At 49.3% G+C, this 27,500-nt stretch overlaps 1 protein-coding gene across 2 annotated transcripts in view; it reads left to right on the top strand.

Annotated features, from left to right (window-relative positions):
• LOC122259984 (uncharacterized) overlaps positions 1–27,500 on the top strand; it is a 73,489-nt gene that overhangs the window by 44,436 nt on the left and 1,553 nt on the right. For both annotated transcript variants that reach the window (XM_043027026.2, XM_043027024.2), the window contains exons 2-6: positions 1–131; positions 1,565–1,673; positions 1,921–3,513; positions 9,671–10,869; positions 26,563–26,695. The exon at positions 1–131 is cut by the window's left edge. In XM_043027026.2, the coding sequence (XP_042882960.2) occupies positions 1–131; positions 1,565–1,673; positions 1,921–3,513; positions 9,671–10,869; positions 26,563–26,695 (3,165 nt within the window). The remainder of the gene's footprint in view (positions 132–1,564; positions 1,674–1,920; positions 3,514–9,670; positions 10,870–26,562; positions 26,696–27,500) is intronic.

Genomic DNA, 27,500 nt, shown 5'->3' with positions numbered 1-27,500 from the left:
GGTGCTAGAGACTGCTGCCAACACCGCTGCCAACACCATGGCCAACACCATGGCCAACACCGCGGCCAACACCACCGTCAGCTCAACCCCGCCGTCCTCTACCAACACCACGCCGAAAACGCCGAAGAAAGGTAGGGAACTGCATGTGTGTGTGTGTGTGTGTGTGTGTGTGTGTGTGTGTGTGTGTGTGTGTGTGTGTGTGTGTGTCTGTGTCTGTGTCTGTGTCTGTGTCTGTGTGTGTGTGTGTCTGTGTGTGTGTGTCTGTGTGTGTGTGTGTGTGTGTGTGTGAATGTGAATGTGTGTGTGTGTGTCTGCCGCGAAACCAGCAAGTTCAACCACTACGCTTTGCGCGTGCTCAGCCACGTGACTGAACCGCGAGCGTCTTTCTTCCGAGAATAACGTTCATGTACACCATCGATCTGTTCGTGATAAAGCTACAAGTGTGAGTCACAATCAGCTGTTGTTTCGCCACACTTGTCATGTCTGCCGCAGGTACACCACACACGCGGCGACCTTCAGTCTTTTGGCATTGAGGATGGGGGTTGTCTATTTAATCGGTTCGTTTGATTAATATTTTTTTAGATACTTTCATTTCATGTTTTTTTGTTTTTGTTTTTATCCTTTTTACTCGTTAATGTTTTTGATGATTCACTTCATTTCCGTCTCTTTCTACTAGTAAAAAAGTTTTATCATTATTCAAATATTTTTTTCACAATTTCGCCACGGGCGAAGCAAACTGTTGACGCAATAGGTAAATTGATGTAAATAAATCACACACAAATTTTACATAAATATACATCAGCTGTCGGCAGTCGACAGAAGTGGACGTCACTCTGAATCGAGATAGTGGGAGAAGGAAAGGACAAAGATTTGTTTGATGCGATATGGAAGAGAGAGAGAAAGAAAGTAGGAAAGAATGAAATAGATAAAGAAAGAGAGAAATAGCGAGAAAAAGAGAGAGAATCATGTAAGAGCGTGTGCGTGTGAGCGTGTATGCACGACTGCATGTATGTCTGCAGGTGTCCGCGTACCCAAATTATTTTTTTAGAATTAAGCCTCGACTTGCTGCCCAAGCCTGATGCAACATTGTCAGTGCATCATTTCTGTAATATTGACATTTGAGCGAAGGCTGATCGCAAAGGCACCGGCGCATCCACACTTGTGCTGACAGGTGAAGCAACAGCAAGAGAGTATCAATTAGATTAAACACGGTGATCTTTTTTTAAAAAACAGGAGGCTAAATGGTCGCTTTCGGTCAGTTGATCAGCATCTCTCTCTCTATCCTCTCTATCCTCTCTCTCTCCTATCTCTCCTCTCTCTCTTCTCTCTCTCCTCTCTCTCCTCTCTTTCTCCTCTCTTTCTCCTCTCTCTCCCCTCTTTCTCTCTCCTCTCTCTCTCCCTCCCCCTCCCTCTCTCTCCCTCTCCCTTTCCCTTTCCCTTCCCCTTCCCCTTCCTCTATCTCTATCTCTCTCATTTCAATCGTGTAAAGTGTTCACTCCTTTCTTGCCTCCGCCATGCCCTTTGGATTCCACTCATCTCACGCCTTGTTCTCTCGCCCCGTCAGCCCTGGCCACGTGGGGGAGGCGCGTCGGGAAGAAGCTCGAACAGCTGACGAGGACGCCCAGCAAGGAGAAGGTCAGCTCCAACATGTTCTCCAGAAGCAGCTCCACCAGGTACGTTCTGCGGCCTCGGCTTTGATTTGACGGCTGCGGGTACAGAGGGATAAGGGATTTAGTTATTGTGATGATATTATTATTAGTAGTAGGGATATTTGTTGTACTAATATTAAGAAGTCGAATCTGGGATGGTTCGTGAATCATTGTTTGGTGTTGGTTTAAGCTACTGTAAATTATTTGCTTTGATTCGCCTAGTTATTGTTGGGCTGTGATCTCCCAACATGATTGTTTTGACTTTTCCCAGGTCTGCCGGAACCGGTGCTTCCCCGCCGTCGTCGGGGGGCGCCTCTTGGGGCGGCAGTTCCGTGCCCGGGACGCCTTCCCCGGAGAGCCGCAGCGGCGAGGCGCGGCAGCTGTACCGCTCATGCTCGGCGTCGCAGCTCGGCACGTACCTGGCGGGCGACGACCCAGCGGCGGGCCTGGACTTGAACACCTCGCCGCCCACCGCCCCGCCCTACATCCCGACCAAGACGGTGAGCTGCGAGAACATCGCCTCCCTGGGCGGCGCCAGGGCCTCCTTCCCTCACGCCTTCCTGCGCTCGCGCCCGCAGGCCGCCAGCTCGCAGCAGGCGGAGAGCCACGACCAGCACTCGGCCATCACCGAGACGCCCTCGCGGCCGCCCAGCAAGCGGGTCACGACCTTACGCGACTCGGTGTGCGACGAAGACACGAGGGAGCTGATTCGGCAGAAGCTGCGCGCCGTGTCGGAGGAGAACTGCGCGGCGAGCCCCGCCCACCGCAACCTGAGCGGCCTGAAGCTTCGGCTGCACCCCATCCCGACGCCCCTGCAGCCCCGCTCGCGCTCCTTCTCGGCGACGGCCATCGAGTCGGAAGCGGCCTACGCAGCCGAGCGGCCGGCGACCCGACAGGGCACGCGCGTTCACCGCTCCGACAGGTTCCGCGCGCGCAGCGAGGGCCGATCGGCGTTGGTGTACCTGAGCAGCAACGAGAGCGGCTACGAGAGCGACGGCGCGCGGCAGGAGTCCCCGAAGGCGAGGCTGAAGAAGGCCGAGAGCGACGCGGACTCCGGCGTGAGCACGGAGAGCCACTCGGAGACCAACTCTGACTCGGGCTCGCTCACGGGCGCCGACAGCGCCGCCCTCGACCACTACGCCAAGATCGACAACTATGCCAAGCTGGACGCCTGTACAAAGCTAGACGAGTTCGCCAAGCCCGACAGGTACTCCAAGTCCGAGAACTACGCCAAGATCGAAGACCTCTCGCACGAGCCCTTCTTGCACGCGAGCTCCGACTACGCCGACTGCAACGTGACGCCCAAGTACAGCGACGACTACACCGACTACAGCAGAGTGCTGCGGCACAGCAGACTGGAGCGGCAGAGCAGCGGCCCCTCGCCGTCGCCCGCGTCCAAGTACAACCTGACGGACGAGGAGAAGCTCGTGCCCGGCCGCTCGCGAGGCTCCCGCCGCCTCTCCGACCCGCCCGACCTGATGAGTCGCCGCCAGAGGTTCCTGGCGTCGCAGCTGGAGCGCCGGACGTCGCCGCTCAGCCCTCTGCGCGGCGCCCTCAGCGTGTTTCGCGAGGCCTCCGAGGACGGCGAGCGGTGCGGCTGGTGGGACGAGTCGAGCACGCCCCTCCGCGGGCACCTGCGGGCAGCGGCTCTCGCCCACCCCGTGCCCGAGTCCTACTCCACGGCGCCCCTGTCGCTGCCCGTGTCCCTGGCGCGCTCGCCCACGCCGCGCACCTTCCGCCTCATGCGGCTGGTGAAGGACCACACGGGCGAGCTCGGCATCTATATCACCGCCCGCAGGAACGCCCGCGGAGCCACCACCGGTTACGTCATCGCGCACATCGAGAAGGGCGGCCTCACCGACAGGTAAGGAATTCTGCAATACAATTTTTTTTTTTTTTTTAAGGGAGAGGGTCCGCTTGTGTGAGAGAGAGAATAAGTGTGTTCCTGTTCATGTTGGAGTGCGTATGCTTTTGTTCCCGTGTACGTTTTTCAATGTACGTAACCGAGACCTTGGGCGCTCGGACGTACATGGCGAGAAGAGGGAGTGTCAGGAGGGCCTCGCGGGCGCTCCTGGAGCTGAGAGTCGCTTAAGGACGGCGCGGGTGGCTGTCGCTTCCGTATATGGCGGGCCTCAGCCCTTGATCTTGGTCTGATGGCTTCATCCAGGCCGGGCGCATTTCATCTCGCCGCGCCCACCGCTACAGTTTTCATTTCTTCAGTCTCCCTCTCACTCTCTTCCCATCCTTTGCCCTGCCTCTTTTCTTCTTCTGCCCTATCCCTTCCATTTTCCTTCTTCCGCGCCTATTCCCCTTTCTTTCCCCCACCCCTTCCATTTTTTCCCATTCTTCCCTCCTTCTCTCTCCATTGTTCCCCACTTTTCCTTCCCGCTCATCATCATCTCATTTTCTTTTCTTATCTTCTGTTTTTTTATTTCTTATTTTTTTTCCTGCATTTTTTCTTTCTACTGTTTTCTAAACGTTCATTTCTTATTTTCTCCCCCGCCCTCCGGTCACGCAGCCTCCGCCCTTGCTACCGTGAGATGATAATCTGCGTCCCCCCCTACCCCCCGCCCATCTCTCGCCCACCTTGACACCTACGCCCTCTGGACCACGTGCGCGCTGGCTGGCGGCATGTGGCTGTGTTTGGCTTTCGCTGGCGTTTTTCCTCTTGGTTTTGTTTTCGTTTTCGGTTTCTTTTCCTCTCTTTCTATCTCTTTTTCCCTCACTAACTACACTTACCCTCCCTCCCTTCCCAGCTTCCTCCCCCCTTTTCTCCCCTCCCTCCCTTCCCAGCTTCCTCCCCCCTTTTCTCCCCTCCCTCCCTTCCCAGCTTCCTCCCCCCTTTTCTCCCCTCCCTCCCTTCCCAGCTTCCTCCCCCCTTTTCTCCCCTCCCTCTTTTCCCCTCCCTCCCCTCCCTCCTCTCATTCTCTCTTATATCCCTCTCATCCTCCCTCCCCCTCCCTCCTCTCATGTCAACGTTATTCCGACAATCGGTAATCACTTCTTACGACCAAACGACTAAAGAGAGAAAGTGTATGTCAACTGCACCCCTTTTCTTAATAGATTTTTGTCACGATACCGAAGAAAAAAATAAGTAAACATCATCTCATTTCCCTCTCTTCCATCCTCTCCTCTCCGTTTTTTTTTTCTTTCTTTTTTCCTTCTCACTCCTCGTCCTTCTTTCCCTTTCGTTCCTGTTATCCTCCCTCCTTCTCTTCCTCGTTCTCGTTCTCGTTTTCCCCCTCCTCCTCTTCTTTTACTCCTCCTCTTCTTTTTCTCCTCCTCTTCTTTTTCTCCTCCTCTTCTTCTCCTCCTGCTCCTCCTCTTCTCCTACTTTCTCCTCCTGCTCCTCTTCTCCTCCTGCTCCTCCTCCTTTCTCCTCCTCCTTTCTCCTCTTCTCTTCCTGCTCCATCTCTTTCTCCTCCTCCCCCTCCTCCCACTTCTCTCATCTCACCATTCGCACCCATTTCTATTGCAAACGAGAGAGAAAGTTAATTAAAGTTGAATGCGATTGCACGATTGCAACCTTGCGTGAGCGCGCGCCCGCCCGCCCGCCCGCCCGCCTGCGGTAGTGCCACGTGTTGACCCTGGCTGCCTCAGGAGCGCGCGCGGAGAAAGTGTGGGCCTCAGAGGGGAGGTGTTGCAAAGCGGTTTAAGTGCAACGTCTCGGGTGTTTTGTTGCTATTATTGCATCGTCGTCCATCGTTGTAAAACTCGATTGCTTTAGTCGTTATTTTGTTTGTATATTCATTTTTGTTGGACGTTTCATCATTATAGTTAACAAACTATCTATCTATCTATCTATCTATATATATATATATATATATATATATATAGAGAGAGAGAGAGAGAGAGAGAGAGAGAGAGAGAGAGAGAGAGAGAGAGAGAGGGAGAGAGGGAGAGAGGGAGAGAGATGTGTATATATATAGATATAGATATAGATATTTATCCATCTATCTATATATATATATATATATATATATATATATATATATACATATACATATATATACATATATCTTTCTCCTTTTTCTCCTCCTCCTCGTCTACCTCCTGTCCTCCTTTCCTCCCTCCCGCTCCCCTTTCCCCCTCTTCCTCTTCCCCTCTTCCTCTTCCCCTCTCCCTCTTCCCCTTTCTCTCTTCCCCTCTCCCTCTCTCTCTCTCCCTCCCCTCCTCTCCCTCCCCTCTTTGTTCCCTATATCATTTCCCTTCTCCCCTCTATCCTCTTATCCTCTATCCTTTCCCTTCTCCTCTATCCTTTCCCTTCTCCTCCGCGCCGACAAGACAGTCCGCGTGGAGTCCTTGCTACCGGAGGCGACCTTCAGACACAGCGGATCGGCGCCGACGGAGAGGGGGATGGTGGGTGGGGGTAGGGGGTAGGGGATAGGGGGGGCGGAAGCACTCAAGGCTTACGTACACGTACGCATGCAAGCGCACCTTCTGTAGCTCTATTTTGCTTGTCTTTTATTTATTATTATTATTATTATTATTATTATTATTATTATTATTATAATATCTTCTCTCCTGTCCATTTTACTTTTTTTACATTTTCCATTCCTATCTCTCCCTCCCTCCATCCCTCCCCCTTACTCCTTCCCTCCCTCTTACTCCCTCTGCCCCTCTCTTCCTCTCCCTCCCTCCCTCCCTCCCTCCCTTCCTCCCACACCTCCACCTCCACCTCCACCTTTGACTCTCTGCAACAGCCTCCGCTTCATCCATCCCCGCATCCACCCTTCTGCCGCATTCCACATTCCAGATGCTCCGCTCCAGTCCACCCTGAGGTTAGGTCGTGCTTGGCTCTAGATGAAGGTCGTCCTTGAGTGTTGCCACTTGCCTGCCTGACACGCACAGCCCCCACCCCTTCCCTCCTCACCCTCCCCTTCCTCCTCTCCACCACACACACACATACCTTCTAACCTTTACCCTCTCTCCCTCCCCACTCTAATGCTCTCTCCTCTAACCCCCTTCCCCCTCTCCCTCCTCCTCTCCACAAACATTATTTCTTTATCCTCCTTCTCTTCCTCATCCCTTCCTCCCTCCCTCCATCTCCTCCTCCTCCTCCTTCCCTCTTTCCCTCTCGTTCCTTTCCTCCCTCCCTCCCTCCCTCGCTCTCTCCCTCTCTCCCTCCCTTCCCCCCCCCCCCACATACATCTCACCTTCATCCTGCCCCCTCCTCCTAACCTCACCCTCCCCCTCCCCCCCTTTAACCCACACCTGCTCAACCCTGATGCTTGTACCCCGAAGGGAATTTCTCTCTGCTTTTTTTGTGTTTGCTTTTTTTTTCTACTGAAATTTCTCTTTCTACGAATGGGTCATTTGATATTTTCATCGTTTTTTCTTCGTTTTCCTTATGATTATTATTACTATGACTAATAGATATCATCTCCACCACCATCATCGTCATCATCATCATCATCATCATCATCACCATCGTCATCATCATCATCAACACCATCGTCATCATCATCATCATCATCATCATCATCACCATCGTCATCATCATCATCATCATTATCATCATCATTATCATCACTCATCATCACCACCACCCGCTCTTGTTATCATTGTTGCTGTCTTTGCCGTTGCTTTTATGACGTTTCTCGCACATGTTTCTTGGTTGCATAGCCTATGCAGGAATTTTGTTGCTGCGTCTTGCACTGTGATCTGGGTCATAGGCTGCAATTTATTACGTTCGATACCTGCGTTTTTATTTTTTATTCATTTATTTTTTTTGGGGTGTGTCCCTCTCTCTCCTATCCTGTTTGCTTGTTTGTGTTTGGCAATGACGGTGTTTCATGCAAGAGAATGGGGAGGGGGTGAAGAGGGGAGAGGGATAGGGAGACGGAGGGGTAGGGGGGAAAGAGTGGAAATTGGAGAGAGCTGAAGAGGGAGGGGTAGGGGGAGGGGGGGAAGAGTGGAGCTTGGAGAGAGCTGAGGAGGAGAGGAGAGAGATGACGAGGGAGGGTGGAGGGGGAGAGGAGAGATGAAGGGGGAGAAGAGAAGGGAAGTAGGGAGGGGGAGAGAGAAATGACGAGGGAGGGTAGAGGGGAAAGGGAGAGATGAAGGGGGAGAAGAGGAGGGAGGAAGGGGGAGAGAGAGATGACGAGGGATGGGGAGGAGAGGAGGGGAGTGGGGGGGGGGGATGAAACGAGATCCGAAAGGATGCCCGCAAACGCTTCGCAAATGAGATAAGTAGCTGCCGTGGAGGGCGAGCGGCGATGGCCCTTGACACGTAATTACGGCGAAGGGAGAGGCGGTATGGGGTGGGTGGATGGGTTGGGGGTAGGTGGGGGTGGTGGGGTTCAAATGCTTTCACCCTCCCCCCCTTCCCCCTTCTCCCTCAAGCTCAGGGGTTCAGTGGCGTTTCTTGACCTGATATTAAAATGCAGGTTATATATATGTGCTTCTCTCGGTTTTTATTGCAGTGAGAGAGAGCGGGTTTTTCTCTTTTTGCCATAAAAATAGACGAAGGCCGTTCGGCGGTGGACATTTTGATGATAATGAGGATAATGAAAGAGCTAAAATGCCTATTTTTAGCGCTGATGCGACACGGATCGACCCAATTTCCACGTCTGGGTGAGAATTCTGAGGGGAAAATATAGGCGCTGTGGAAATGACCTTTTTTCCCCGAGGTCCGAGTGTGTCACGTGACACCGACCGCGCGATTCACGAGTTTTCTTCTTCTGTTTCTACTGCTTCTTCTTTCCGCCTCCTCTTTCCAACCTCCTCCCCTCTACCTTTCCCTTTTTATTCTCTTATCGTCCCTTCTCTTTCACCTTCTTCCCTATCCCCTCTTCATTTACCCTATTGTTTTTCCTTTCCACATCTTTCGCCCTTCCTTCTTCCTCACTCTTCCCTCCCTTTCTTCTTGTTTCCTTTCCACCTTCTCCATTCCCCTCCCCCATATCCCCCCTTCCCCCCTTCTCCTTCCCCCTCCCCCCCCCCCCTCCCTGATATAATTATCGCCTCCATTAAGTTCTTGATGGACAGTCCACCTCATCCGCGTAGCATAACGGTCGCGCGATGGGGAAGGGGGAGCATAATGTAATTAACGACCGCGGAATTTGAACGAGGCAGCCGCTAAACACCTCAGGTACTGCAGGGGGGGGGGCCTACAGGCGTCTTTAGAGACTGTAGGGGACTGTAAAAGGGACTGTAGGTGGGGAGGGGGGGGGGGTTCTGTTAGGCACTCTTCTTAAAACCTGTTTTGGTCGCCTTCCTATCGGGCAGTATTGCAAACTAAGCTTGTAGTGTTTGACGCCCCCCTCTTTATCCGGGGGTTGGGTGGGGGGGGAGGGTACCCACCTTATCTACAAATGTATATTTTTTTTCATTTTATAGGAATTCTCTTCTCTTTATTTCATATATCTATCTTTTTAAAAATAAGTAGTGACCCATTGACCATTGATTGGTTCGTGGCGCCATTGAAGAATAGGCTTCTGTAGGAGGACTGCAAGGGGACTATATGCATTTCTTGGGACTGTAGGCGTTTGCATGTTAATTATAAGTGGAATATATGTCTTTAAGGACTGTTAGGGCCTGTAGGCGTCTTCAGGGGTGTAAGTGTAAGTGACTACGGAAACTGTAAGGGGACCACGAAGTGTTCGCTCGCTGCATGTCATTTGTCCTGTAATTGATGGTCGCCTTGGGAGGGATTTCAGCGCCCGGGGATATAGGCCTCGATGCGGTCGGGCTATTCCCGTTGCCTAAACCATTACGTCAGTCATGAGGTTTCTTTATTATTTTCTTTTTTTGTGTGTGTATCCGTCCCTGCATTTGTTTTGTTGATTGTAACAGAATGTAATGTGAAAGATAATTGATGAGTATTTTGACATGTCCCGTTTGGTAAACAGACGAGTAAAAAGAGAATGTCTTTAGATAAATAGGCTTTGCATCGTGATATTTAGCGCGCAGACTTGTCTATTATTTCCCGTCCTTCCTGATAGACGGTTGCAGTGTGATGCAGATTGATCATTATCGTTAGCACTATGTCGCCTAACTCGCCCTTTTCCTTCCCGCAGAGACGGCCGCTTCCGCGTGGGCGACGAGATCATCAACGTGAACGGGCGGCGGCTGCGCGGCGTGACGCTGGACGAGGCGCGCCACATCCTGCGGAGCACGCCCAGGGAGGTGGACATCGTGATCGCGCGCGACGTGGACGTGCACCTGCATCGCGAGTACAACGGCCAGTACCCCGCCCCCGACGAGAAGGCCTCGGAGGCGGAGGCGGCGCGGCGGCTGAGCGAGGCGTGCGGCGAGCTCTACTCGGCCGACCGCGCCTTCCGCCAGGACCTGCTGGACGCCGACGACGTCCTGGGCGTCCGGCGGGAGCACTTCGTCCCCTACTCGGACCGGAGCCTCCCGCGGCGTCGAGGGTCGTACTCCGACTACGACGACTACAGCGACTACAGCACCCTGGCGCCGCTGGAGGCCTACCTTCCCGGCTACGACCCCTCCCGTGCCACCGTGTCCGTGTCCGGCCCTGTGTCCGTCACGGTGCCCCTGACGGACTGCCCGACCTCGCTGCCCGCGACACTGCCCGCCGTCTCTCCAAACTCGCCCTCATCGACGACCGTCACCTCCTCCGCCACGACCTCGTGCAAGGGCGCTCGCGACGACTACTACGACGTGCACGTGTCCCGGAAAAGCAACCTCCCGCGCTACGTGAACGGCGAGGCGAGGTACTGCTCGTCTCACGACGTCCGCGACGCGGCGGACGTGCGTTACTCGTCCGCCAGCGACGTCAGACTCTGCGGCGACAAGACCTTCAACGCGGACATCTACAAGTCGAAGCTGATCCACGTGGAGCCCGAGGACTCGCCGGCCGAACACCGCTACTCCAGCATGATCCCGCGGCTGTCGACGCCGCACAAGGCGCTGGCGGAGAGCCGCTCCAGCCCCGCCACGCCCTCCAGGAAGTCCCCCTTCAGCAGTAGGAAGTACCCCCCCATCACGCAGCGCTTCGCCAGTCCCCAGGGCTACGCCAAGCTGCCCTCGCCCTCCAGGTCGGAGCCGCGGGGCTTGAGCTCGACCCTCCCGCGCCGCCCGAAGAGCCTCTCGATGTCGGTGCAGACGGTGGTGTTCGAGAAGGGCCGCGGCCGCAAGTCGCTCGGCTTCTCCATCGTCGGGGGGCGCGACTCCCCCAAGGGCAGCATGGGCATCTTCGTCAAGACCATCTTCCCCAACGGCCAGGCGGCGGAGGAGAACAAGCTCAAGAATGGTAAGTGGCAGATTTACAGCGTCGTATCCCCTACCCTCCTCTAGGAAACAAAGAACAACAACAACAACAAAAACAATGCTGCCATATTGGGCTGGACGTGTGCCAAGTCGACAGGAGACGATCGCCGTAAGATTAAGGAAAGGGTTTTTTGGCAAAGGAAGTGGTCACGGCGCCGCCCTCCATTGTGATCCGCCTGAGCACGTCCACCGTCCTGCCCCACCCCTACCCCACTCCCCCTCCTCCTTCCCCTTCTCCCTTACCCCTTACCACTCCTCCTCTTCCTCCCCTTTCTCTTCTCCCTCTTCCCTCTTTCCCTCTTTGTCTTCCCTGTGGGGAGAAGGGTTATTTTTTTTCATTCTGTGTTTAAACACATATTCTCTCTCTATCTGTCTCTTCTCTATCTATCTTCCTCCCTCTCCCTCAATCCATCCCACCTTCTTTCCATCCCTATCTCCTTCCCTCTCTCCCTCCCACCCTCTTTTCCTCCCTCCCCTCCCTTCTTCTCTTCCATGTTTATAGATATAGATATAGATCTGAATATATAAGTGTGTTTGACTCTATGCAGAAGGGTATTTGTAGAAGAAAAAAAAGAGAGAAAAGAAGAAAAAAGTTCACTTAAAAGGGGGAGGAACTGTTACCGTTACACTTGCATTTACAAAAAGGTTATCATAAAGTTAATTATATTTTTATTACCAGTCATAAAAATCATCACAGGCTGCCTAACTCCCTCCCTTCCTCCCTCTCTACCTCCCTCCCTTCCTTCCCTCCCTCCTTCCCTCCCTCCTTCCCTCCCTTCTATCCACTCTCCAACCCACCCACTCCGCATACCCCCTCCCCCTCCCCCCTTTCGACCCACCTCACCATTGCAAGCAAAACTCCTCAGCGGAAGCTCAAGAACTAAGCAGCTTTAAAATCATTCCTGTTTAGTTTTTAGTTTGTTTGTTTTTTTCCTTTTTCTTTTAAGTGTTTACACGTTGTGATGCATTTAGGCGTCATGCGGTCCTATTTTACCAATTTAAGTGTCATGCAATTTTGCAAATGCACGGACTTTTTGTAAGTGTGTGTTTGATTTATCGCGCCCGGGGGCTGTTCCTCTCCGTTAGGAAGTGTATGAGGAATGCAATGAAAATGTAGAAAAAAGGATGGAAATGAAAGAGCAAATAAGGAAATATAATAATAATGATACGCATTGATGATTGATGGATGGAGATGAATAACGGATATGTGATAAGCGAATGAATAATGATGTACAGGAAGTAAAACAAAAATAACTGAATATTGATGATAGTATTAATACGTAATGATAATGCATTGATGGAAATAAAATAAGGCAATTGAATTAATTTCAAATCAATTGAATCAATTAAAAAAAAAAGTAAATGATGATGATAACCTCATTCAAGCAAATAATGATAATAAAAAAAAAATCTAATCAAATGTTAAATAAAGGAACAAAAAGGAAGATAGACTTGACGAATAAATAAAGATTATAAAAAAAAAATTAATGACAAGAAAATTCAAAAATCAGAAAATGAACCCCGATAACTCGACGCGCTTCGGTGAGGCTGGCGGATCGAGGTAATGATGCTAGTTTGTCTCTTAATGTGCGTGAGAGCAGCCGCCGAAGTGAGGGTGGTGGGGGAGGGGAGAGAGGAGGGAAGGGGAGGGTAGTCGAGCGCTTCGGGGGAGTTTGAAAGTTAATGGGGCAGGAGAGTCGGATGCCTCTCTCGATTTTCTCTCTCTTGATTCACTCTCTCTCTCTCTCTCTCTCTCTCTCTCTCTCTCTCTCTCTCTCTCTCTCTCTCTCTCTCTCTCTCTCTCTCTCTCTCTCTCTCTCTCTCTCTCTCTCTCTCTCTCTCTCTCTTTCATCTTCTCTTCTTTCTTTCTCTCTTCTCTCTTCTCCTCTTTCCTCTCTCTCTCTCTCTCTCTCTCTCTCTCTCTCTCTCTCTCTCTCTCTCTCTCTCTCTCTCTCTCTCTCTCTCCCTCTCTCCCTCTCCCTCCCCTCCTTTTATATTCCACCCCCTATCTCTTTACCCTTCCCCTCTTCCCTTCTGCTTTTCACCCCCACCCCTCCCCTTCCACCTCCCACTACCACCCCTCCCTCCCTGCCTCCCCATTACCCCCAGGGACCACCTGATACCACCAAACAACTATAGCACCTGCATTAGACAGAGGGAGCAAGGGTGGGGTGGAGGAGGGGAGAGGAAGGGGTAATGGGAGGTAGGAGGAGGGGAAGGGAAAGGGGCATAGGTAGAGTTACATGAGTATGAGCAAATGTAGCAAAGTGAGCGAGTGTTGATGTGAGTGCGTTCTCTCTCTCTCTCTCTCTCTCTCTCTCTCTCTCTCTGAAGTTTTTAAATTCATCTCGTTCTCTTTTCTTTTTTCATTCCTACTTCCTCTTTCCTGTCTCTTCCTCCCTCCTTGTTGCTCTTCATATTCTTTCTTTTTTTCTATTTCTTTTTCTTTCTTCTAGTTTGAATTGTTTATATATTAATGGAATATATTCTCCTTCCCCCATCTCCATCACCCCCCCCCCCTCATACACACACACACACACACACACACACACACACACACACACACACACACACACACACACACACACACACACACACACACACACACACACAAAAACCGCCGGCAGGATATGCAAGTTAATTGTGAAGATCCTGCTCGAGATGACAGCATCCCTCGTGTCATTAAGGTGATGGATGATGCTGCCGCCACAGGTGCTTTCTCTGGGCCTCGAGGGGGAGTCTAGTTCGAGGTTCGAGGAAGAGTTTCGAGGGGGAGGCTAGGGCGATGGTGTGGAGGGGGTGATGTCCGTTCGGTATTTGTTTGTTGTAATTATAGCTGGTAATTTGTATATATATATATATTTTTTTCATTCTTTCTTTCTTTCTTTCTTGTCTGAATTGAAGGTCAAAGGGTTTTTGTATGTTTTTATGTGTTTTTGTTTTTATTTATATTGTTTTTCTAATTTTACTTTTTTCATGTTGCGTGTTTACTATTATTATTGTTTTGATATATTTTTCGTTATTTCTATCATTATTGTTGGTCTTGTGATGCAGTCTTTTTATGGTTTTATTTATTATCATTTATTTATTTACCATGTTTGGAATTTAAATCCGTCATATCCGTTTTAATTCGATTTCCCTTTGATTAATGGTGTCATTTTGTGTTTGGTATAATCTTCACCGCCTGTGGAATGTTGTGTTGCTGTCTCTCATCGTTGGTAGGTTTTTCTTGTGTTTTAGAAGCCATTCCACCCCCTTTTTTTATTTATAATTCTCGGATATTAACTAAAAGTTCCGTTATGAAGGTTTTGAAATCCCCCCACACACTGTTTTTTTTGGCTTTTGTTTTCACGTGTGGAATGTAAATCACAATTGATTCTTCCCCCTCCCCCCTCCCCCTCCCCCTCCCCCTTTCCTCTCTCTCCCCACCTCCCCTATTTTATGTTTTTGTAGTGGCCAGCGTACGACATAATAATTGCAGGGTATTAGAAAGGGGAGGGGAGAGAGGGGAAGGATGGGGGGGAGATGGAAGAGGGAAAAGATGGGGGGGGTGATGGGAGAGGGGGAGGGTTAGGGGTATCCAGAGGAGGGAGTAGGGGGTGCGTAAGAAGGGATGGGGGGTGGGGGGAGGGGAGGCTGTAATTAGTGGAGAGCACGTGAGCTTCCTAGTTTACAGGGGGGGGGGGGTATACGGGCCTCACGCACACATTTGTGTGGGGGGTGAGGGAGGTGGAAAAAAGGAGAGAGTTGGAGAATGGGAGAGGAGAGAAAATAGAGAGAGAGAGAGAGAGAGAGAGAGAGAGAGAGAGAGAGAGAGAGGAATGGAGAAAGAAATGAAGAGAGTACGAAAGAAAACCAGAGAACAGCAAGAGAGGTTCAGTCAGAAAAAAAATGTATCGAGAATGATAGATTAATGCTGAAATAGAATGATGGATAATTATGTTTATAAATATATTAAATTGAAATTGTTAACGGTATTACGAATTACCTCGAGAGCGATTAGACGTGATTATCCAAATAAATCGGATGTAGCATTGTTACGTCGAAACACGCACACACGCACGAACCCTCCCCCCCCCCTCACACACACTCACGTACACACATACGCATGCACACACACACACATGCACACGCACAGGCACACACACACACACACGCACACGCACACACATACACACACACATACACATACACATACACATACACTCATTCACTCACACGTATACACACACACACACACACTCATTCACACACCACACACACACACACACACACACACACACAACACACACACACACACACACACACACACACACACCACACACACACACACACACACACATACACACACACACACACACACACACACACACAAAAATCACACGCGACGCTTTGCGCGCGCGCGCAGAAAACACTCTCTCATTCTCACTCCATCACTCATCTCGTTCACAATTTACACACACACACTCATTCACACGTACACACACACATGCATAAAATGAATTTATATAAAGAAAGAAAAATTTTTCTGCACACACGGCAAGAACCGCTCACTCTCGCATTCTCGTTTCCAGTAGTCAATTTAAAATTTCATGGCGCTTCTGTTAGTGGCGTAACCCCGAGTCAGATTGTGTGTGTTTTGGGCAAGTGTCCCCCCCCCTCCCCCCAGAAGAAGAAGAAAAAAAAATTATGAAGATGGGGATGATTAGACAGATGCGCGCGCACACAAACAGACAGACAGACACACAGACACAGACACACAGACAGACAGACGGCCCAAGAATCGGCGCGGAACTTCGGTCTCGGTCGCATTTCGAACGCGACGAAATTCCTTGTACGAAAGTGACGAGTGTGTCAGGCTGCGCTTGGCTCCGTGCCCTTGCCAGCTGTGAACGCGGACTGTGTCAGTCACGCCGCCATGCAGACCTACCGCCCCACCCCCCTTCCTACCCCCCTTCCCACCCCATCACCCGTCTCCTCTCTTCTCTCTTCTTCTCTCATCTCTATTTCCTCTCCTCTCTCTCTCCTCCCTATCTCTATTTCCTCTCCTTTCCTTTCCTCTTCTCTCTTCTCCTCTCCTCTCTCCTTCACACTCTCCTCTTCCTTCCTCTCCCTCTCTCCTTTTCTCCTCTCCTCACTTTCACACCTTTTTTTTTTTCTCCTTTTCTTTCCCCTCCTCTCTTTTCTCTCCTTCACACCTCTCCTCTTCTCTCCTCTCCTTCTCTCATTTTCTCCTCTGCTCTCCTATATCTTTGTATATGTATGTATACAGTATGTATGTACATATACACCCACCTCCTTATCTACCCTCCCCCCACCCCTCCCCACCCCTCCCCTCCCCTCCCCTTCTTGCTCTCAATTCCAGTCCACTATTTCTGTGAAGACAACATCTGGTCTTGAGGCCCACATGGACCAAGAATTCTCCGAGAAAAGGAGAAGAAAAGGGAGAGGTGGAGAAGTGGAGAGGAGGATTAGGGGAGGGGAGGGGAGGGGAGGGGAAGGGTGGGGTTAAGTAGGATTCCGCGGAGGGAGGGAGGGTAGGATAGGAAAGTCTTTGAAGGATGAGAATCAGGATGACGGGTTCACCCCTTTTGTGAGGGAGGAAGGGAAGCGGGTAAAGGAGGTTTCGAGACTGACAGCTGACGGGGAGGGAAAGGAGGGGAGGGTTGAGGTATTGAGGGGGCTGGGGGGTGGGGTAGGGAGGGATTTAAGGAGGAGGGGCGGGTTATGGGTTAGGGAGGGGAGAGGGAGGTAGTTGGAATGGGGGGGGGGTGAAGGTATTGGGGTGAGGGATGGATTGAGGGGTAGGGGGTGGGTAAGGGAGGAGAAGGTAGATGGAAAGGGGTGTGGGTAAGAACGATGGGGGGGTTGGAAGGTAAATAGAGATTGATTCCTTTCATAGAATTTGTGAATTCAGTACTTTTTCAGGTAGTTGTTTTTCAAGGGTCTTTAAGAATCGCGGCCATGGCAGACTCGACTATAAAAAAAAAATAGATAAAAAGAAAAATTCCCTATTTCTCTTCAATTGAATATATAAGTAAATGTAGATTAGATATTATCGAATGGTATATTCCTTATCATGTAATTTTGACCCCTGACCCTTGAACTCATGGCAATTGACCTTGAACGCGACGGGAATTATGGAGGAAATAAAAAAAAACTGATAATGAATAAGATTAAATAAAATTAAAGTCCCACAAGAGATAAGAGAGAGTCTTTTCGATGAGAGAGCGAGAGAGACGGACAGACAAGAGAGAGCGAGAGAGACGGAGAGATGAGAGACGAGAGAGACGGAGAGACGAGAGACGTCCAAATATTTCGTAAGGGGCGGTAGAAAATCTTCGCCTCTCCTTTGTGTGTATGGTCTGGTCTTGAGATCGTGAGGGGCGCTTGGGGATCTCGGAGATAGGGATCTTTCTGATGTTCCTGCCGAGGGTGTCTTAGCATGGCGTTGCAAAGGAGAGGTTTGATTTGAGAGGTTTTGTCGGGGCGGGGGGGGGGGGGGAGTATTTTATTCAATTTTTAATATTTTTTCCTCGAGAGATTTTCTCTTCAAAAGTATTCTTTTATTGTTTTCTCTTAAGGGGGAGGGGGAGGAGGATTTAACTCGAAGTGATGTACATTTTCTCACCAACTTTTTAGTTATGTACATTTTTCGTTTACTTGTTTTAAGTGGCGTTTTATGTTCGTTTTATACGTGTGTTAAAGATCCCTGAATGCCGGTGTTGGATTGGCCTGCGCCGTGTTACGACCGCCGAGAAATACCCTGACAAGTATGGTGTTCCGAAGGGCTTTCTGACAGGCGTTATTAGCATGGAACCACAGCTCATCATTGTCGAGAAGTTGCGTTTTAGTGCGTGTGTATTTTCTCTCTCTCTCTCTCTCTCTCTCTCTCTCTCTCCCTCTCCCTCTCTCTCTCTCTCTCTCTCTCTCTCTCTCCCTTCGTCTCTCTTTCTCTCTCTCTCTCTCTCTCTCTCCCTTCGTCTCTCTTTCTCTCTCTCTCTCTCCCTCTCCCTCTCCCTCTCTCTCTCTCTCTCTTCTCTCTCTCTCTCTCTCTCTCTCTCTCTCTCTCTCTCTCTCTCTCTCTCTCTCTCTCTCTCTCTCTCTCTCTCTCTCTCTCTCTCTCTCTCTTTCTCTCTCTCTCTCTTTCCCTTCTCTCTCCTCTCTACTCTTTCTTTCTTTCTTTTTCTTTCCGAAGATTTATTGCCGTTTTTTTCTTTAATTTCTTCGACTCACTTTGAGAATCGTCTTATTATCAAGTGGGTTCGGGTGATAGCGCCGTGTTCAGCATAGGCCCAAAAAGGGTGTGAGACTTATCTTTCTCAGGGAAGTATGCATCAGGTCAGGTCAGCGGACGCCCCTATCATTATCGAAGGGCGGGACACTATGACCGCCCATAGTACGCCCCCAACCCCCATTCCTCTCTCTCTCTCTCTCGCCCACCCATATTCATGACAGGTCAGCCCGTATACCACTCTCTCTTGACGCCCATTCATCTCCCCACAGACGATCACGCCCACTGTGACTTGTCTCTCAAGGATATTGTCTTGTAGGAGAGAAGATCAAATAAAAAAATTGTCAAGTTTGGAAGGACCAGTTTAGGCAGATGGATAAAAGACCATTATTTTCATTGATTGTTACTTTTGATAAAAAATCAGAAAATTATCTATTAGTTTTTTTGTTTTTTTTTAGTTTCTCTCTCTCTCTCTCTCTCTCTCTCTCTCTCTCTCTCTCTCTCTCTCTCTCTCTCTCTCTCTCTCTCTCTCTCTCTCTCTCTCTCTCTCTGTCCCTCCTCTTACCCTCAACATGTTGACTAAACAATCCACCTCAACCACCTTTTGTCGCCACCTGTTGGCACCACCTGGGAGCCTCCCGCCGAGCCTGGTGTCAGCGGCAGGCGGTTGCTCCCATAGCCCCTGCAGGTGAAGTTCAGGGTTATGTTAACGGCTTCCGGTCACGTGTGCGACTCGAGTTACAGTGTGGAATAGCCCTGAGAGAGTGAAGTTCAGGGTTATGTTAACGGCTTCCGGTCACGTGTGCGACTCGAGTTACAGTGTGGAGAGAGAGAAAGAATGTGTGTGTGTGTGTGTGTGTGTGTTTTATGTGTGTTTTATCACTGCATAGCTTTTGCAACAACATGCCACATTATTCTATACGGGAACCAATATTCACGTCTTTTGTCTGTTTAGCCTGTCATCTTTGTTTTAATTGTGCACGAGTGCGCAGAGTGAGGTGTTGACGTGTAAGTCTCTCTTCCTGGTATGGCTTTCTTTCTTTTTCTTTTATCCACCCTCCCTATCCCCCTCCCCCTCCCCTCCCCCTCCGTCTCCCTCCTCCTCTCTCCTTCCTCCCTCTCTCCCTCCTCCCTCCCTCTCTCCCTCCCTCCGTCCCTCTCCCCCTCCCTCCCTCCCTCCCTCCCTCCCTCTCCCCCTCCTCCCTCCCTCCCTCCCTCTCGCTTTTTACAGCCTCACCTGGAACCCGGATCTGGCTTGTCTGGAGTCCGCTTATAACAAATCTGGATCGCCCATGAACCGCGTCTGGACGGCTCGTGACCGAGAGGGGAACTGCAGGTGACCAAAAGCAGGAGATGCATGACGCACACATAACAGTGTTTGCGAATGAGAAAGGGAGATCGAGACTATATATATATATATATATATATATATATATATATATAGAGAGAGAGAGAGAGAGAGAGAGAGAGAGAGAGAGAGAGAGAGAGAGAGAGAAAGTGAGAGGGATAGAGAGGGGGAGAGAGAGTAAGAAATAGAGAGAGAGGGAGAAAGGGAGAGAGAGTAAGAAAGAGAGAGGTAGGGAAAGAGCGAGAAATAGAGAGAGAGAGAGAGAGAGAGACATGGTCTTTTAAGATGTATATTACCACTGGCCACGAAAGGAGGTCCGGCTCGACTCGAACCACCGTGCATGTCTACGCCTTTCCTCGCGGTGCCCGTTGACTCGGTGAGACTCCGGCCCGGATCAAAAGCGACCGGGTTCCCGCGTCACTGTTTGCGAGGAGGCTTGGCCTGCGCTCCGATGACCCGCTGGCGTTGTATGTGATCGGATCGCGGCCATACGTGCTTCTGTCGGATGGCCGTGCGTCCGGAGAAAATTTAGATTACGTGTCGGCACGGCGCGGCGGCGTCGTCGTCGGCGCGTCTCCGGATGGAACGGCGCGAGTCACCCTCCGCGGCAAGCGTCGTGGACTCCTCCGTCATGCAGACCTAGTTCGCTCGTGTGCAGCTGCAACGGGGAGGAGCTCAGCCGTTGCAGTCTTGTGTTGCAATTCTATCGTTTTGGGGACATATAACATCACGTCCAAATTGAATTTCCTACTTTTGTTTTTTTCTCTCTCTCTTTTTACGGCACATCGAAATGAATGAATCAAAAAAAAAAAAAAAAAATTATACCATTGCAACGGAATTGAACATCGTCTGCCTAGAGGGAGAGCTCCTCCAGCTCCTCCTCGATGGCTTGCCCAAGACGCTCGCTGAGTCCCGAGTGTGCAATCGCCTTGTTGATTCGTTCATATTGCCATCGCAGAGATTGCACTTCTTGATCATCGCGACCGGCGGCGTCCGCTCATCAGGCCAGCGCCGGGAGACTCTTAGAGGGGTTCGTTAGGACGACTGTCGGTGCCGCGTTAGCATTGCAACCTCCTCTGCAATCATACCATACCAAGTCCATACCAAAACCATGAACCAACCCCAGCTTTGATTCCTATGGGTGGTTCGGTAGAGAAAGGGCGTGCGGGCGTGCGGGCGAAGCAGCCATATGCTCAGCCGCGTTCTGGCGAAGGAGGCTTTCTACTTCCTCAAGGTAGACGTCGGCCAGTCCGGCGAGCGCGACCCACTTCCCTCGTTTCCGCCGGATCTCGTGTCCTTTGCAGAGTTCGTTAGTGGTGCTGTTATTGCTATTACGGTTGTTGTTATTATTATTATTATTATTATTATTATTATTATTATTATTATTATTATCATCATCATTATCATTGTTATTATTATCATTATTATTATCATTATCATTGTTATTAATATGCTTTATAGGTATCATTATTATGTTTATCACCATTATATTTTTTTATGATGATCATCATCATTGTTATTATTGTAATTATTGGTATTATAATTACTGTTATTATTACTATTATTATCATTATCATTATTGTTATAATTTTGATTATTGGTATTGTTTTTACTATCGTCTTTATTTATTTTTGATCTTTTTGAAGCATACATCTTTGATATGTACATGATCCGTTGCACGAATGGTTACTTTCGGTTGGTTTAATTTTGCAATTAGCTTTTTTTGCTGTGCTCCACGCTTGGTCTCACGCCAGGTGCATCTGGGGTTCTTTTTTCTTTTCGGTATTTGAAACCATTTCTCTTATCATTTATCTCTCTCTCTCTTTCTCTTTCTTTCGCTTTCTCTTTCTCTTTCATTCTATTTCCTTCGCTCCCATTCCCTCTCCCTTCCTCCCTCTCCCACTCCCCAAACCCCTACCCCAGCCTAACCTCTAACCCCCTCCGCCACCCTCAGCCTAACCTCTCCCCCCCCCTCTCCCCCCACCCACCCACCTCCCGCCCATCCTTTCCCGGAGAAGGTCACGCCCCAGCAGTCGCGAGAGGCAGACAGGGGCGGCGACGGTGGCGGTGGGTCGTCACGCTGACCTGCCTTCATGAGACAGCTGCTGGCCGAGGGTGAGGGGAGGGTGGGAGGGAGGGGAAGGGAAGAGGAGGAGGAGGAGGGAGGGAGGGAGGGAGGGAGGGAGGGAAGGGAAGAGGAGGAGGAGAAGGGAGAAAAGGAAAGAGGAGAAGGGAGGGAAGGGAAGGAGGGAGAGGGAAGAGGAGGAGGAGGAGGAGGAGAAGAGGGGGAAGGGAAGAACAGGACATAATAGGAGAGGAAGGAGGGACGGGCGGAAAAAAGGAATGGATGGAAAGGAAAGAAAAATAAGGGGGATAAGGAAGGAAAGAAAGGGCATGATGGAGGGGATAGAGGGAAGGGAATAAGAGGTTGAATAAGAAGTTGTCAACATGCTCTCTTCCCCGATTTCTTGGTCATAATGTTTACTTGTCATCTGTTGGAGGCCATGGCCGCACCAGAATGAATAAATAGATAAGTAAATGAGTAAATAGATTAATATATAATGAGAGATGTATTCATACAGACAGGGAGATAGTGACAGGTAGAGATGGTTCTCGCAATACGTTGGACACACAATGATACGGTATAGGATTGCAGGCAAAAGAAGTAGTCTTCGCTTCCATATCAAAACGGAAGGAGGATGAAGAGAAGGAATGAACGAGAGGGAGAGAGAATGGATGAGAGTAGGAAGGAAGAAAAAAAAGAGAGGAAAGTAAGAAAGAAAGAAAAGCAAATTAAGGACGAAAAGGCCACGAAAAAAAAGTCAAGTCGAAGAAACATCTCGTTGCAAGTTGAGGGTCGCCTCGCTCGTCGTTCTCTCCAGCGCCAGCGCCCGCCCGCCCTCTCGCCGTGTCCTTGGCCGTGACCCGTGGCTTCCTCTGCGGGAGAGTTAGTTATGCCGCGCGGATTCCATTCCGTCTTCGCGATCTTCTCCGTCTTGCTCTCTCTCCTCTCGCTCGACGTCATTCCCTTTCTTTTTTTTATCTGTTCTTGCTAGTCTTCTCTTGTTTTGGCTTTGCCTTCTTGTTGCATTGTCTTCCGCTTGTCTTGTCTTGCCTTCGTCTTGGTTTTGATCTTGGTCTTGTCTTCCGCGAGTCTCTTAACTGAAAGCTAAATTGTATTTCCTTCCCCCTCCCCCCATCCCCCCTTTAATTACGACTTCGCGAATCTTAACGTTTGTACGTCGGGGTGAATCTTAATTGCCAGATGTAAAACCCAAATTCTATTAATTTATTAAATTTATGTTTCATGTCATTCCCCCGCGGCACAACGCTCCCGACGCAGACAATCTTTCATTCCGACGTCCGCCGTTCCCTTCCCCTTTGAATTCCTTGGGGCTCTTCAGTTGCGGTCACGGTACAGTTCCCCGTCACGCGCGTTATGTAGTCTACGGTAGCCCCATTATCGGCTCCTGGTGACATAATGGCCGTCCAGAGCACAGAGGTTGACGAGTAGTTTCCGTCGTCATCGAGGTAGCCGTAGGGGGCGTGGGTGTCGACTAGGCCGCGTCGGGGAGGGCGGGGAGTTCGGTTTTATTATTTTACGGCTGTGCTGCGTTGCGTGACCCTCTCGGGCCTCGGTGCCTCGGTGCCTCGGGCTGCTGCTGCTGCCGCTGCTGTTTCTATCATTGTTGTCGTGGTTGCTGTTCCGCTGCACTGTTCGTGTTGTGCTAGTCTCCTCCCCCTTCCTGTGTGACTTCGACTCGCGGGCGGTTCGATTCCTAGGTGACTTGTTTTTTTCGACTTTAGGGGACTCCAAACGACGAACCGGGTGGCGTGTGTTTGGTCCATTATTCGGGAACTTGTAGGGGTGGTTTGATTCTCGGATTCGAATCTTGGGTGATTCGATTCCCTATCTCATTCCTGTGAGCATGATACTCCTCCCCCTACCCTCTCTCCCGTCTCCCCTTCCCTCTACTCCACCCACTCCCCCTCCCTTTCCCCCCCTCTCTACTGCCCTCAGCCACTCCACTCCTCTACTCGAAAAGCCTCCTCGAAAAATGAAACTACACATGTATCATTTCTCAAACGCGGTTGTCACTCCTCCGCTCTGGCCCGCTCCTCCCATGTGTCTCCTTCCTAAACGAGGCGCACGTCTTTTTGCCTTTGTTCTCTTGTGTGTGTGATGTGTTATGTGTTATGTGTGTGCCGCAGGGTGAACTTTTGATTATATTGGGGGTTTTCTTTGCTTGAACAAATTTGATGTCTTGTAGAAGCTAAGTGAGGGAAAGTTGTTAGAGTTCTTGGACAAAGTGGGGCTTGTTAGATTGATATAGTTTATTGTAATTGGTTGTTAGCGGTTACCTTTGTTCTATTGGTGACGAGGGACGAAGAAATTGTGTGTTCAAAAGTGTATGTTTTGGACAAAAATATAGTATTCTTTTGAACTGCGTTGAACGGGTTGATATTAGATTGCAATATACTATATTTTTAGCAGTTGCGTATGCTGGTGTGATCATCGTGACCTGTATCTGTTTATGCAATATGATTACTTGATTACTGGCTTGTAAAAAAATAGTATTACAATCATTTGCGGAAATGATAGTGTCGTTGCTAACCACGAGAGAAAAACTTATAATAAATAACAAGAAATTCCCATTAACTGCATTCGTTTATGCATTTTCATCAACTTAGTTGCGCAGCTCTATGCCCATCAAGAAAAATAACACTCATAACTTCCGGTCATTCGTTTCGTATTAATAGTAATATCAACTGTGAGTCTGTGCTTATTAAACAGATGATGCAAATACATAACTTCCGACATAATAAGTCCGTATAGTATTAATAGGCATCAACTGAGTCTGTTGCTTATTAACAGATGATGCAAATGCCACCGGGGCAATACCTCGGGGGTCCAGAGTGCATAGGGTTAATAAGCTCAGTGTGTCGGGAATGAGGCTGCAAGTGATGACGAGTGATGGTCATGTGATGATCGGAGGCATCAAGGCGATGGTGGTGGTGAGAGAAGACACTAGAGATGATGGTTGTGATGAAAGTGAGACAGGATAATAAACGGAAGGTTAAGAGCATTGTATACTTGTGGCGATCCGCAGATGGTGGTGATAATGAAGAAGAAGAAGAAGAAAAAAACTTTTACTGCCCCTGAATCGCTCGCCTCCAAAACAACGCTATACAGCTTGCGGCGACAAGGGAGGGCGAAAATCCCTTGTTGTCAATAGGCCTAGACGTCCTTGCGGACACCGAGAGCGACTGTCATTGTGGATCGCGGGAAATAATTAAGCAGTTCACTCGATTGAAACGTTTCTTTTGTTCTGTGGCCGGGAAGTCGTAGCGATGCGATTAGGTAAGTCGTCACACGGGCGAGTAGTGAGTCGTCACACGGGCGAGTAGGGAGTCATCATACTTCCGAGTAGTAGGTCATCACACGGGCGAGTAATAGGTCATCACACGGGCGAGTAGTGAGTCATCACACGGGCGAGTAGTAAGTCATCACACGGGCGAGTAGTAAGTCATCACACGGGCGATTAGTAAGTCATCACACGGGCGAGTAGTGAGTCATCACACTTCCGAGTAGTAAGTCATCACACCGGCGAGTAGTAAGTTATCATACCTTCGAAAGTCACCATTCGGGCGAAAGTCATCGTCATGGCAAGCTATCCCGTCATTCATCAGTCATCATTACTTTGGAATTAGGTTGTCAAAAGTCACCATCACATCTTGATTAAAGTAGTGATTATATTGTAAAGAAATTGTGCGGAAATGCGTATCATGAGTTGGGCGGTGACCGTGAAAAGTTGGATGTGAAAATTGATTTTTTTTTTTTTTTGTAAGTTTTATTTCATTTCCCATTTTCTTTTATTATGCATTAATTTAGCGTCCCGTTTTCTTTACTTTCCGCATCATGTCATCCCACACATACTGCCGATTGTTTTGTTTGTTTTTTTCTTTCTGGCTTTTTATTTTTACCTTCAATTTCATCTTCAGTGGGGTATCTCTCTCTCTCTCACTCTCTGTCTCTCTCTCTCTCTTTCTTGTTTTTACACTTCCTCCAAGAGTTGAATAACTTTTGCCAACGGTTTTACTTATTATGATAGTTTTACAAAAAAAAAAAAAATACAGACATTTAAGAATAAAAAGATAAAGAAAAGAGGCACGTGTTTATTCTCCCGTCATGTCATGGGCGGTAACCAAGGATGAAAGAGGTTTGGGCGTCGTGGGCGAGGGTGGGGGAGGGAGGAGGAGGGGGGGGAAAGGGGGTTGGGGGGGGGGGGAGATGCGCCTTCTCGCTGCAATATTTCATCCGGCGCGGTCGTCCGTGCGTCTCCTTTGGGTGTGCGGAGACGCCCAGAGCGGAAGTTACCGTTTCCTTAGCGGCTCTTTGGAGGGGGGTAGGGTAGAGGGTAGGGGGTGGGGGATGGAGGGACAAAGGATGATTTTTTTTTTTCTTCTTTTTTTTCTTTTTCTTTCTTTCTCTCTTTCTTTTCGATTTTTTATTTAGTGTTCCCTGTGTATTTTGTATGGTATTTATAGATGTTCATTATTTTTGTGAGTTCCAGCGATGGTGTTTATGATTTGTTGTTGATTTTAGTCTTGTATTTTGTTAGTATTAATTTTAAGGAATCTTTTTATCAGCATGAGGCCCATAACTTTTTAAAATTCCTCATTACCTCTGCGTATTAAGGCACAGTTTTATTATTGCTTTTCCATTTTCTTCGCCTTCCCCTCTTTCTTCCCCCTCCTATCTCTCTCACTCACTCTTTCTCTCCCGCCCTCCCATCCAACTTTAATGTTGTTTTTTTTTCAGTCACTTATCTCCTTTTCTCTTCCCACCCTCTCTCCTACCTATTTATCTCCCCTTCCCCTTCCTCCCCTCCATCATCACCAACCCCTCATCTACCCTCTATCTACAATACACTCCATTCCGTCCACTCACCGTCCCATCTACCCTCCCTCCCATCTACCCTCCCTCCCCATCTACCCTCCCTCCCCATCTACCCTCCCTCCCCATCTACCCTCCCTCCCCATCTACCCTCCAATCCGTCCACTCACCGTGCCCGTCTCTTTCCCTCCCGCAGGCGACGAGATCCTGGCGGTGAACGGCGAGTCGCTAGCGGGCCTGAGTCACGCCGAAGCCATCGCGGTCTTCAAGTCGATCCGCGCCGGCAAGGTCATCATGCACGTCGGGCGGCGGACGTCCAGCAGCAGCAGGTGAGAGGTCAAGGAAGGTCAAAGGGGAAAGGTGTGTGAGTGTGTGTGTGAGAGAGAGAGAGAGAGAGAGAGAGAGAGAGAGAGAGAGAGAGAGAGAGAAAGAAAGAGAAAGAGAAAGAAAGAAAGACAGACAGAGAGAGGCACAGAGAGAGACTGAAAGAGAGAGAGAGAGAGAGAGAGAGAGAGATACATACAGAGAGATTAAGAGAGATTAAGAGAGACAGAATGAGAGCTAGTTCACAAAACCTCAATGCATTAGACTCGCCTCCCCGCTCAACCCCAAAGGCTCACATCCTCACACCAAGAGCGACTTTCCCACCAAACCGAGCCCGTAGGAAGTCCAGTCAGGATAATTATGATGAGAAGAGGATATTCCTAATTATATCTTGGAAGGAAGGACATGTGAAGGGGCGCTATGGCTTTCCCGACGCCTTGCTGTTATTATTGTTATGGCCCTTGAAGGGATAGGGATATTAGTTATGTTCACCCGCTGGGAATGGGAGAAGTTGGTGTTTCTTAAGATGGTAGTTTTGCAGAACTGGATTAAAAAGAATGATAATAATTTTCTTGGTATTTTAGGGGAAGTTTTCTTCTTAGGGGGCTGCTTGTTCTCCGGATTTTTCTTTTTCATATTCGTAATTAGCATATTAATTAGCTTACCAAATATTGTATCTGTTCTTGATTGTGTAAGCATTTGACGTCTTTTAACTTCCAAGTAGTTTAGATCAGGTGTAGTTGTTGATTGCATTATTTTTATATTATAGAATAGGAGATACTTCACAAACTCATTTTTCTTTCAAGTGCG

Source organism: Penaeus japonicus, unplaced genomic scaffold, assembly GCF_977035675.1.
Source record: "Penaeus japonicus unplaced genomic scaffold, GWHDUDI00000001_assembly GWHDUDI00000029, whole genome shotgun sequence".
NCBI lineage: Eukaryota > Metazoa > Arthropoda > Malacostraca > Decapoda > Penaeidae > Penaeus > Penaeus japonicus.
The sequence above is the reverse complement of the archived record's forward strand: the minus strand, read 5'-3'. Positions and strand labels throughout refer to the sequence as shown.